Source organism: Brachycentrus maculatus, unplaced genomic scaffold, assembly GCF_059751285.1.
Source record: "Brachycentrus maculatus isolate JH-2025_06_01 unplaced genomic scaffold, ASM5975128v1 h1tg000514l, whole genome shotgun sequence".
In the NCBI taxonomy this organism is placed as follows: domain Eukaryota; kingdom Metazoa; phylum Arthropoda; class Insecta; order Trichoptera; family Brachycentridae; genus Brachycentrus; species Brachycentrus maculatus.
In genome coordinates, this window is record NW_028281260.1 from 632,588 (window position 1) to 646,111 (window position 13,524).

At 28.8% G+C, this 13,524-nt stretch overlaps 1 protein-coding gene across 1 annotated transcript in view; it reads left to right on the plus strand.

Annotated features, from left to right (window-relative positions):
- Positions 1 to 8,348: 8,348 nt before the first annotated feature.
- The window catches only part of LOC148301813 (uncharacterized), a 28,780-nt gene continuing 23,604 nt past the window's right edge, over positions 8,349 to 13,524 (plus strand). Inside the window, exons 1-2 of the mRNA XM_088272695.1 lie at positions 8,349 to 8,426; positions 9,247 to 10,061. Coding sequence (XP_088128821.1) covers positions 10,059 to 10,061 — 3 coding nt within the window. The 5' untranslated portion in view covers positions 8,349 to 8,426; positions 9,247 to 10,058. The remainder of the gene's footprint in view (positions 8,427 to 9,246; positions 10,062 to 13,524) is intronic.

Genomic DNA, 13,524 nt, shown 5'->3' on the forward strand with positions numbered 1-13,524 from the left:
TGGACTTAATAGAATCTACTTAGTCCAAAAATGTAAAAAAACGTACCACAAAAAAATGTCCCTTACTGTGTTTTGAGTTTGGACAGCCGTGCTCACGACCATGCCTTTTAGAATCTGGGAATATATATATATATATATATATATATATATATATATATATATATATATATATATATATATGTATATATATATATATATATATATATATATATATATATATATATATATATATATATATATAAATATATATATATATATATATATATATAAATATATATAAATATATATATATATATATATATATATATATATATATATATATATATATATATATATATATATATATATATATATATATATATATATATATATATATATATATATATATATATATATATATATATATATATATATATATATATATATATATATATATATATATATATATATATATATAAATATATATATATATAATGTGAAAAATAACTCCTTTAATTGGAGATAATCCAGATTTGTGAACAAGTATTTGGACACACTCAAAATGTTGTAAACTCATACCATGTTTGTTCTTATACTATGTTTGAATGTTCATATTATATAACGTGAGAGTACAAAGACTGTTAATAGATGCTAATTCAGAATTAATAACGGTTACATGTATCCAACACATGAATCGCATTAAGTAGCAGACGATGATTCCCACAGAAATAGATAAGGTACAGTTTCTGATTCCGGAAACACTGGCGTCTTCTGTTTTTATCGCATTAATTAAAAACACCAGTAGTCTTACAGATTATGGCATTTATACCGCCAAGGACGTCGATTTATAAAACGTTTTCGTTCACGTTTTCTTGACAGTATCGAATGATCAATCTGTTGAAAATATACTTAATAAGTATTATTATTCTTAATATAATTATCGTTAAGGATTGCGTTATTAATCGGAAATAATCAAACACTTTCCTTATCATTCATCGTTCACTTTGTGTAATACCACTTTATTAACACCAATTCACAATATTTGGGCATTATTTATAATGTCTGAAATGGTGTAACCGAGGGATAAATAGCTATGAGCTTTTTCAATTTTTTGTCTTATTTTCTTTATTGGAAATTTAAAAAATAATATATACAATAATATAAGCGTTTCCATAAATGAATATCCAGGATAATATTAGGTCATATTGGATTTCATTGTGTTAGGCAAGGCTAGATTCTATATTTTGTCCACCTCCGTGGTGTAATGATTAGCGTGTTTGGCTACCTTGGAGACCCCGGGTTAGATTCCCAGGTGAAAAAAATACAAGTGATTTTGAACTCTAATATTTATTTAATATAACCCTGGACTAGTTCCTGAAGCGCAGGAGTCACCTTGTCTTTATGTAAGTAACGATCAAGGTAACACTGGATCTATATTTTGTAGTGCCCTATGCACCATTGGGTCCGTGTAAAGATTTGACGAAGATACAATAAACAAATATTTTGAACAGTTCTTACAGAGGCAATCCTATACCTATAAAGTTTTTGGTTGCAATATTTAGTATTTTAAGGGGAAAATTATAAAGATTTTCATCAGTGAGCTCATATCCGATTTGGTTAGTTACTTTGCCGTGAGTCATTGTGCATATAACACTTTTTGAATATTTTTTATAGGTCATATTGATTTAGAAATTTGGAGTTTGTAGTTTCAGCTAATGCAAAGGTTAGATACACCCTCTTATCAATGATATACTGATAAGGATCGGCAGTAATTGCATTCGTCGTGCTAATATAAAAAGAGATATCTCTGAAATCGTGGAAATGAGATAGGATTTGTGTTGCACAATTTTATTTTCTTTTGTTTAGTAAATTTATTTTTAATATATTCGTAAGTGTACAGGAAGCGAGGAATCAAGAGATAGGATATTCTGATGACAATTATGATTAAGTAAGACGGGTTATTATGAAAAAAATATTCACTACAAAATTATTGTTAGTAAACGATTTTTTAGCTTTTGAGGAATAAATGGTGTAAAACATTTTATAATATTTAATTTGCTGAATATTTCATTAGGGTTCAAATATTATTATGTTCTACCGAAGTGTAGTGATAGATGCACTTGGATACTGTGGTGGAGGTCCCAGGTTTGATTTCCAAGGAGTTCAGTGGTGATTTTTGCTTTCGTATTTGTTTTATATTATCCTGGACTGGTACTTGAAGCGTAAATTGATCATAATAATAATATTAATAAAACCCTTATCCGCACCCCAATGGTGCATAGGGCACTGCGTCATATAAACGCAGTGTTATCTTGATCGTTTACACATGAAGGAAAGGTGATCAGCCCTCCGCTTCAGGTATCAGTCCAGGGTAATATTAAATAAATATTACAGTGAAAAAATCACTTATATTTATTTTACCCCCCCCTGGGAATCGAACCATGGACCACCAGAACCAGGTAGCCGAGCGTGCTGACCATTACACTACGGAGGCGGACATCTTACATAAAATCAATTAACGATCAAGATAACACTGCATTTAAACGATGCAGTGTTCTATGCCCCATTGGATGGGTATAAGGGTTAGAAGAAGAAAGAAATGTTTTATTCCAACTATTACTCTTCCATTTTCTTTTCCTATATGGTAGTTATATCTTTCACCCTAAGCTTATGTGATTGTATCCCATAAAGTATTGTGTATTCCACGAACATATCCAAGAATGGGATAAAGGACTAATAAAATTACCCTCATTTTGTCCGCCTCCGTAGTGTAATGGTCAGTACTCTCAGCTACAATACTGGAGGTCCCGTGTTCGATTCCCAGAGGGGTCAAATAAAAATAAGTGATTTTCTCACTCTAATATTTATTCAATATTACCCTGGACTGGTATCTGAAGCAAAGGATTGATCACCTTTCCTTCATATGTTAACGATCAAGATAACACTGCGTTTATATGATGCTGTGCCCCATCGGGTGCGGATAAGGGTTTGAATGAAAATAAGAATAAATTATACAATAAAAAATCGTATTTAAATCCTATCTATCCGATGTCATGTCCTATGCACCATTGGGTTAGGATTGAAGTCAGATAATGTATATACGCTTTGCAAATAAAAACTGACATTTCCACTCAATCTATGCAATAACCTTATCCGTTGAACTTCGACAATTGTGTTCATGTTTTCTTATTTACTGTTGGTACCTTATCATTTCAATGTCTACATAAAATTAAAATATGTATGATTTATATTTTTTTAATAAAAATAAAACCTAGGAAAAGTGAGTGTAATGAGAAATAGATTTTTATTTTTTTTCTATATTTTTAAATCTGGGCATTTACTGGGCTTACGACCGTCATATGCTGTTTTAAGTGATCGCTTTACACACGTGTAAAATTCACCTATTCTACCCACGAATGAGAACCACACTACTCTAATTCTTGAAACCTCTAGATGTATTAATCAAACTCGAAACACTAGAGAGTGCTCGACTTCAATAGGGATATCTGTGTTGGGATGAGGGAAGCTTTTATTAAGCAAAAATTCTTTCAGGTTGTAAGCCCTGTACATGTCCAGACTTCCATATTCCTCTTCATCTATGTTGAGGTGTCAAATAAAATAATGTGAAAAATAACTATCTACTTATTAGAGACAACACAAATCTGGATTATCTCGAATCAGGAGATCAGATTTGTGAACAAGTATTTGGACACACTTAAAATGTTGAAAAGAAATAAATTATTTTAATAACTTATTGTGAATTAATAACATCTAAAAATATTTCGTAACATAATTGAATTGACTGTAAAAAATCTTTGAAATTTAAAAATTGATTTCAAACATCATGCTATGTATCTGAATTATTTGATTGGTGAAAACCCTTCAAACGATGTGAAGATTATGAGGAAGAAGAAGTAATTAAGTGCTTTGTATATAGTAAAAGACAGGTCATAATTATGTTTTTGAACTTTATTTTTCGTTAATACTTTGAAGTCTTTTGCCCTTTGGCTTTTTAATACAAAAATATTACGCGCTCAAGAGAAATTCAGGAATAGGTCTGCGCCATTTACTTGACATTTAAATTTGGTAAATATTATCGTTTACCCGTCTTTTCAAACGCGTATTTATGAGAAACATAATAAATGTAGTACATACTTCATTCATATAAAAGATTTATGAATTGAGATACTGTAGTGGTCAAAATTCCGCAACCTGTTACAAGACTATGGATTGGCAACGTATACTCTGTGCGCCCCTCAAAAGTTGAACTGATTATATTTTCTTCTTTTTCTTCTTCAAACCCTTATCCGCATCCTTATAGTGCAAAGGGTACTGCATAATATAAACGCAATGTTATGCCAAGTTTTCTATGGTCTTCCTCTGCTTCTATTACCAGACACATTTACGTCATATTTTTTTTTAACTAATCATTTCTTCACTCATTTGATTCTCATGTCCAAACCATCTCAACATACCTATCTTCATTTTATCGATAATGCTTACCTCAGCCTTCCATTCTTTCCTTATAACACCATTCGACCATCTATCGTTCAACGTTTTGCCACACATTTCTCTGAGAGAACGCATTCAAACTGCATTTAGTCTACTTTCATTTTTCTTTAGCCAACTCCATTCTTTTCTTCCATACATTAAGGTTGGAACTAGGTCTACATTGTGTACTGCCAGTTTGGATTTTGCTGATAAATAAAAATTTGCTTTAATTTTTACCTTTTCACCTATACAATTAAGATAAAATCCTAATTATTTTGGTGATTGCGTCATTCTTATAAGTTCATAGTCATAATATTTTGAAAGTGGTAGAGGATTCACGTTCTTGAATGTACAATTATTTTTGTACTACTTCAGAACTTCAAGAAATGAAATTTGATTACGTAATACAATTTTTTATTTCAATAAAATATATGTTCATCAATAAGGCGTCTTGTTTATTATTATTTAGTTTACTACTACTACTACCACCATCACGCCGTTTCCCCGCAGGGGTAGGCAGAAAGGATGGAACGAAAGATAAAAACTTGATTTTTCAGGAGAACGTTTTTAAAGTTAAAAAATATATTACAATGTATTAAAAATAAATATCAAGCCACTTATTGAACTTTTTACTGTGCAACAGATCTTTTTAGGTTTAACATTTTTAAAGGTTTTTTCTCCATTTGAAAAATATTTTGTATATTTAAAATAATAATTAAACAATACTTTTTCTTCAAAATGCAAAAACAACACTTTCTGCCCTGTAGCGGGTAAATATTAAGTTAAAAAATGCCTCTTTCGCTGGGATATAGTACATTTTCTGGGCATCCTAAAAACATGCACAACTAAAAATTGACGATTTTTGATTTATGACGTTCTTGAAAGGAGTGAGTGATATTTAGTATATATGTAATAAAATACCTAGGTACCTACCTATACATTTTATTAAGTACTTACAAATAGTACCTACATAAAACAGTTCTACCACCAGATGTCGCATGCGTCGCACAGAATATAACAAATGAGATCCGATAGAAAAAATATAATATTCTGAACTGTTAGAATCAGATAGATAGATAGAAAAAATATTATAAAGATAAATTAAGAATAAACTTTTATTATAACTTTTAATTACAAAGCAACACATTGTTTATTTTATTATTATACACCCACTTTACATATTATTTACCCACGTTATATATATAAGTTGAAATTATCGTTTATATTACAAATAAGCATTCCTTTTTATGTAATTATGTATTCTCTAATATTATTAGAACTTTCATAAGGATAAACTATTAAGTATTTTTATAATGCGTTCAAGATAAATAAACAAAACATGGCTTTATTTATGTTGACTTCCGAACGAAGCATGTTTTATATATTTTTATCCCTATGCATACCAATGGTGATCATAAATATTTTACTCTATCTTTGTAAACAACATGAAAGGGAAAAAAGAAGAAAATAAAAGCTGAAAGCATTAGAAAGTACAATCAACTTCTTTGATGATGGCTTTCAGACTTAACACTGGTTTTGTTTTTGGGAATGCATTATCGTTTTGTAAATTAACTTTGTTCAATTTTTGAGTCTTAGCTGACCAAAACATTTTGATAACAGGGTTATCTCTGATTGTCGAAGATTTTATTCCAATCGACCGCTTTTTTTACAAAGTGAATTACATAATTTATTAAACACAGGTAGGTACTTAAGAACCATTTTTTATCCGTTCGGTCCAATATAATAAATTAAGTTCAAATTAATAATTTTGAGTAATACACATGTATACCGTAAGAATACTGTAAAAATCTCAAAATAAATACATTTGATTCAAACCCTTATCCGCACTCCAATGGTGCATAGGGCACTGCATCATATAAGCAGTGTTATATTGATCGTTAACACATGAATGAAAGGTGATCAGCGAATAAATATTAAAGTGTAAAAATCACTTATACATATTTATTTAACCCCACCCCCCTGGAATCGAACCCGATACCTCCAGTACAGTAGCCGAGTGTGCTGACCGTTACACTACGGAGGTGGACAAACATGAAATTAATATTAACTTATTTTAATGGATAAATATTATGTAAGGTTTGTGAATTTCTTTAAAAAAATCTCCTTCAATTCTGTCTTGACAATCTGATATAATATAAGGGGCGTCTAAACGTCATTTTTTCAAAGTTATTATTTAATATAAATATTCAACTTATGAATGAATATTAAATCCCTAAATTATATTTAATAGGATAATGGTTACCCTAATCCTTCCAAATTCATCGAAACTGAATTTTTTTTCTTCGAATTCTTCCTGTCGACAAAATATTTTTTTCAGAATTAAAACCTACATTCAAAATTGATAATGTATTTAGTTTTGTCAATTATGTATTAAGTTTGCTGATAAAATGAGTAAGTAACATTTAATCGAGACTATTTATGCAGTCAATAATTTTAACGAGATAAATGACATATGCATAACAAGATCAATTGGATAATTCCAAGTTTATTTCCAACATCCTCAAAGTAGGCAACTAATATACGAAAACGTTTTACTCAAAGTTGATGTATTTTACGTATGGTAATGGCCAACATTGACAAAAATAATATAGGTCTCGAAAAAAAAGGGTTTGTATAACTTGGTGGCAAAAAAGTTAGGGAAACACTGCAATCTATATAAAAATACTTATTATTATTTTATACATTTTTGAGAAATTTCAAAATTAAATTGAATATTCAGGTCTGTTACTGAAAACTCCCCATTTGCATTTATTATTTATTTCTGTAGTTATATTACATTTAATACAAACTATTTTTTACATATAATTTTCATTATATGTATATATATATATATATATATATATATATATATATATATATATATATATATATATATATATATATGTATATATGTAAATATATATATATATATATATATATATATATATATATATATATATATATATATATATATATATATATATATATATATATATATATATATATTTATATATATATATATATATATGTATATATATACATATATATATATATATATATATATATATATTTATATATATATATATATATATATATATATATATATATATATATATAAATATATATATATATATATATATATATATATATATATATATATATATATATATATATATATATATATATATATATATATATATATATATATATATATATATATATATATATATATATATATATATATATATATATATTTACATATATACATATATATATATATATATATATATATATATATATATATATATATATATATATATATATATATATATATATATATATATGTATATACATATATATATATATATTTACATATATACATATATATATATATATATATATATATATATATATATATATATATATATATATATATATATGTATATATTCAAAAGTATATACAATCGTATATATATATATTTTTTTTTGTTTTTCCAAATTTTTTTTTCATACATTAAAAAAAACATTTATTTTTAAATTCATTAAAACTCTGTTCATTCTTCATACATTCGGGCAACTTATCATACATTTTCAAACGCTTACACATTATACAATTTTAATACTTTTTTTTTTTTTAAATGGCAATATTCATATTTTTTTAAAAAACTATTTTGTCCTTAAAATATTTTTATGCTGAATTTATTTATTGATAAGATAAATTTATTAATTTTAATAAAAATTAACTGGAGAATCTATATTCACTTAGGTTAGAACGTAAATTGAATGACCCTACCTCTACAAAAACCACAATTTCATTCCACTTTTGAATGAATAAATTATGCCAATTGTTTAATTTGACGATGCCTTCATAGGTCTACGTTTTGTGACCTCCGCCTTCGTGCCAGCCGTCAGTTATACATACGTATTGTTATTTCGTTCCGTGAGACTTATCACATGTGAGTAGAGCTGACTAATTATTTTAAATTACATAGTTATCTCCCGTGTAGAACTGCTTGTGAACAATAACACCGTAACATAATGGAACCATGCTCAGTACAACTAAGCAACGTCACGGGTAAAGTGTAAGTTCTTACGGTAACAATTGTTAGCGTTTATAATGTCGACTGACACGGTATAACTACACGGGGGTAACTATTATACTTACGAGTCAATTCGGAAAATGGGGCATTAAATATTAAAAGAGATGTGACTAATGAATAACTGTTTCTTTTCGGTTACTCGATTGGGATGGTGTTCATTACTTTTTATCGGTTTATACGTCTTTTCAGATTAAGTTTTGATGCTAAGTTATCAAATAATAATAATAATAAACCCTTATCCACACCCCAATGTTGCATAGGGCACTGCTTCATATAAACACAGTGTTATCTTGATCGTTTACACATGAAGGAAAGGTGATCAGCCCTCCGCTTCAGGTACCAGTCCAGGGTAATATTGAATAAATATTTCAGTGAAAAAATCACTTACATTTATTTGACCCCTCCTGGGAATCGAACCCGGGACCTCCAGAACGGTAGCCGAGCGTGGTGACCATTACACTACAGAGGCGGACAAAATTATCAATTACTAGTAAGAATTGCGCACTACGCAACCAAATTTGTGCACCGATTGGCATTATTGATTTGAATTTAATAAAACTGAATTAAAAATCAATTTATTTACTATTTTTTTTTAAATCCATTGATTATATCTAATTTCGATCAGGATGATTGCTAAGATTTTTTTCTTAGGTTTTCGGCTTTCAATTTTTTTCAGGTTTACAGTATTTCTCCGTACTGGAGGTCCCGGGGTCGATTCCCAGGAGGAAGGGGTGAAAATTAATTTTAGTGATTTTATACTGTAATATTTATTTAATATTGCCCTGAACTGTTCCCTGAAGTGCAAGAGTGATCAGCTCACCTTCATGTAAGTAACGATCAAGATAACGCTGACGTCACTACCGTCAAAACGATGCAGTGCCCTATGCATCATTGGGTGCGGATAAGGCACAGAAGAATTAAAAATAACATAAAAACACCGTACTGCACGATACTTGAGAAAAATTATCTAGGCACTTGGTAACAAAAGCATATCTGCAAAGTAAATAAGTTTAATATGTACAAAAATTAAGTCAGTCGGCTAAAATTATAGAAAAAACGAACGTAGAATATTTTCACGAGTCAGCAATTTTGCCAGTGAAAAGGGATAAAGCTGTCGACCCACGTTGTTTTTGGTTAAAAGTTTGCTGTGCGTTTTTTACACGGAACCGGGTCGTTTTACGGTGCGATAACTTTACGAGGCATGAAGAATCGAAGGCAAGAGCTAAAGAAGCGGTCGCTCAGTCGTGTTTCTAACGTCTCGCTGACTGGTGCCTTGCGAGCAGACATACAGGAATGATACAAGTGTCGAAGTGACAAGTTGTGACAGTTGAGAGAACTAGTAATTTTTTTATCACTTAAAAGCCCTGGGTTAAGTTAAGTGACTCAAGTGAAAACGGTGATCTTTTGAATGGAAATAGTGTTTAGGATAACAAGAAGATGATCGAGTATACAATTGTTGACAATTTCGATAAGGTGAATACTTAAAAAATGGTGAGTAAAAAACGAAATGTAATTTTTTCGATGCAAATATTTTTCAAGGCTTGTTCTCATTTATTCAAAGATGTGTACAAATTAGTAGATTTTTTTATAGGTGTCTCAGCTTGATATGAAGCGTGTATCATTCTTCCCTTTTTAATGAAATAATGGTCAGATTTGTGAATGCTACACAAGTGCATAAAGTGATCGCTTAAACCTGCCAAATATTTTTCAAGTCTTGATGCCATTTACATGAAGATACTATTTAGTAGTATTTTTTTAAAGGTACCTCAACTTTATATGAAACATGCATTCTTCCCTTTTTTAATGAAATAATGGGCAGAATGGTGAACGTTACACAAATGTATAAAGTGATTGCTACAGCCAGCCAAATGCCAGGTCTTAATCCCCGAGATGCTTAAATTTTCTTTCATAAAATAAATAATGATACATGTTTCTCATTAGGTTGAGACACCTTTAAAACATTTCATTCGCAAGGTGAATAATCCAGTACCTATCCAATATAATAATATCAATATTTTTAGATTTTTTTTAGTTTTTTAGTTTCTTTCAATGATAATGACTGTTCAATGAGTACTTAGAAGGTAAATACCATACCGTTGTAATTTTATTACTTACATAAATAAAAATATTAATTCATTTAGTCTTCTTCTAACCATTATCCTAAACAAATGGTGTATAGGGCACTGCATTGTATCGTAGCAGTGTTATCTTAAACGTGAATTATACGGAGGCAAGGTGATAAGTCTTCCGCTTCAGATATATCAGTGCAGGTTGACATTAACATAATTATTATAAATAAAAATAACTTATATTTATTCTTACCTTCCTGGAATCGAATTTCAGACTTCTAGCACTACGGTCAATTGCGATAACCACTACACTACGGATGTGTACACTTATTAATATTTATTTTTGATATCCGGTGGGAACAAAGATTTTATGAGTTAATATTTTTCATCAACATTTATTTTATAAAACCTAAAATGTGATAAAAGAAAATCAATCTAGTTGTTTAAAAAAATTGAAGTCTATTTTGATTCTCTCTAGTAATCACTATTCAATAAATCCATATCATATTTAATGACGCGCAACATAGGTAATTAAATGAAAAAAGGAGATATAATAAAAAAAAGTTGGAAATTATGACAGAAATATGTATATTTAATAAAATTGTTTGTAAAAAATAATAAAAAGCAATAAAAAATTGAGCCATGTTTTTAATTCCATCATTAGGTAACTTTTTATTTACTTTTTTTAACGATGTTACATACGATAGAAGATGGAAGACTAATCATTCCAGGGCTAACGACCTGTCTTAAGTGATCACTTTATGCACTTGTGTAACCTTCACCATTCTGCTCATTATTATTAACATCCATATTACATTGATTTTTAAATGAGTAGTCCACATTCAAACCATGTTATGTTAAAAAATTAAGTTTTTAGCCAATGGCGCCAATTGTTAAATAAAACTCGTAAAGTTAGGAATAAAATGGAATAGAAAATTCAATACTCTTGCAAAACTCGTTATGCTGATCGACATTTCGCTTTCAAATATCTCTGAAAAAAGCTCAAATCGGTAGAAAATATAATCTTCTAGAATAAAATAACAACTATGTAATTTTTTTCCACATGAATTTTATTTTACCAGCAACCGGATTTCATCGTGACCGACATCATCAGACTGGTTGCTGGTGATCCCGGTTGCTGGTCATATAAAATTCGTGTGGAAAAAATACATGGTTGTTATTTTCTTCTAAAAAATGCAGTTCCACCCAGAAATGTCAGTACAAAACTTAGTAATCCTTTACCGATTGCTGCGAAAAAACTTAATTTTTCAACATAATATGGTTTGCAAGTGGATAGTGTATTTATGCACTATTGTTAGATGTCACTCATATGTTAGCTTTGATTTTCATGGATTTGGAATTTTGGCTGACGGTGGAGCCCTTAGTTACACGATAATTTAAATTGATTCATCATCCGTAGGGACAATAATCTAGTTTCTGATAGAATTAAAAATTTAAAAAAAATTACGTTTAAGTTGACCATGGAGTATAAATCTAATGTCCAAAAATGATGGCGTTTTTATTCACTTGACTTTGTTAAATTCATGTTAAATATTTCATGTTTGTGTAATAACTTTTAAGGTCATATTAGAAAAAAAACAACGTTTGAGCCCGTTTACAGAATTGTACAGATGGAAACGTCTTATCGCAGACTTGCCAATGTCAAAATCACACTTGATTTGCTATGCCCTTGATGACAAAATAATATGTTATTTAATATTAGTTATACATTATTTTACGACAAAACATTTTTTTAAATAAACAATGGCAAATTTTTGTAATAATTATTGAAACCCTTGTTCGCACCCTTAGGTGCATAGAGCACTACATTATATAAACGCAGTGTTATCTTGATCGTTACGTACATGAAGGCAAGGTGATCATTCCTGCGCTTCAGTGACCAGTCCAGGGTAATATGAAATAAATATTTTAGTGCAAATCACAAATATTTATTTAAACCCCCCCTGGGAATCGAACCCGGAACCTACAGCACGGTAGCTAAACACGCTAACCATTACACTACGGAGGCGGACTTTTTTTACATAAACGTTATTGATATGACACTATGTTATTTATAACAGTACAATTTTTTTATCTAGTGGTTTTAATGAATATGGAATAAAATGTCAAAAATATAAAGGACGAGAAAAATAAACTTTAAAGTTTTCATTGAACTAAATGTAATACAATAACAATTTTATGGTTTTTTCCATATAAATTTTATTTGGCTTGTGACAGTTAGCGGAATTTTATTTGACCAATGTCGGTTACGACAAAACCCGGTCAAATAAAATTTATGGGGAAAAAAACTATATTTGTAGTTGTTATTTTATTGTATAAAATGCGATTCCACCAAGAAATGTAAGTACAAAACATAAATTTCCTAAATGTCTCTCATAAATGCTTAATTGTATTAACGTTATTTACATAATATTCAGGAAATTTGTATTATTGTAATACAATAATACAAATAAATAATACAAATATTACAAAAAATAATAATAATAATAATAATAGTATAATAATAAATAATATTAAATAATATAAACAAATAATAATAAAAAAATAAACAAATCATAATTAATAAATAAAACAAATAATTTATATGATTATTGTATGTTTACATTGAATGCATATGATTTATTTTTTCTAACGTCTTCACACATCTTAAATTTAAATGGAACGAATTTGTATTTGATGCCGAAATTCGCTTTCGTCAGGCTTATTGTTTCAAAACCTGACGATTTATTCTGTTAGACAAAATAAGACAATTTATTCATGACGAATAAAATAATTCGCATCTTACATGCATGCATTTTTAACTACAGGTATCGCCTGTGACGTTTATACTGAAAATGTAAGCATATATGAAATTTTAGTACAGT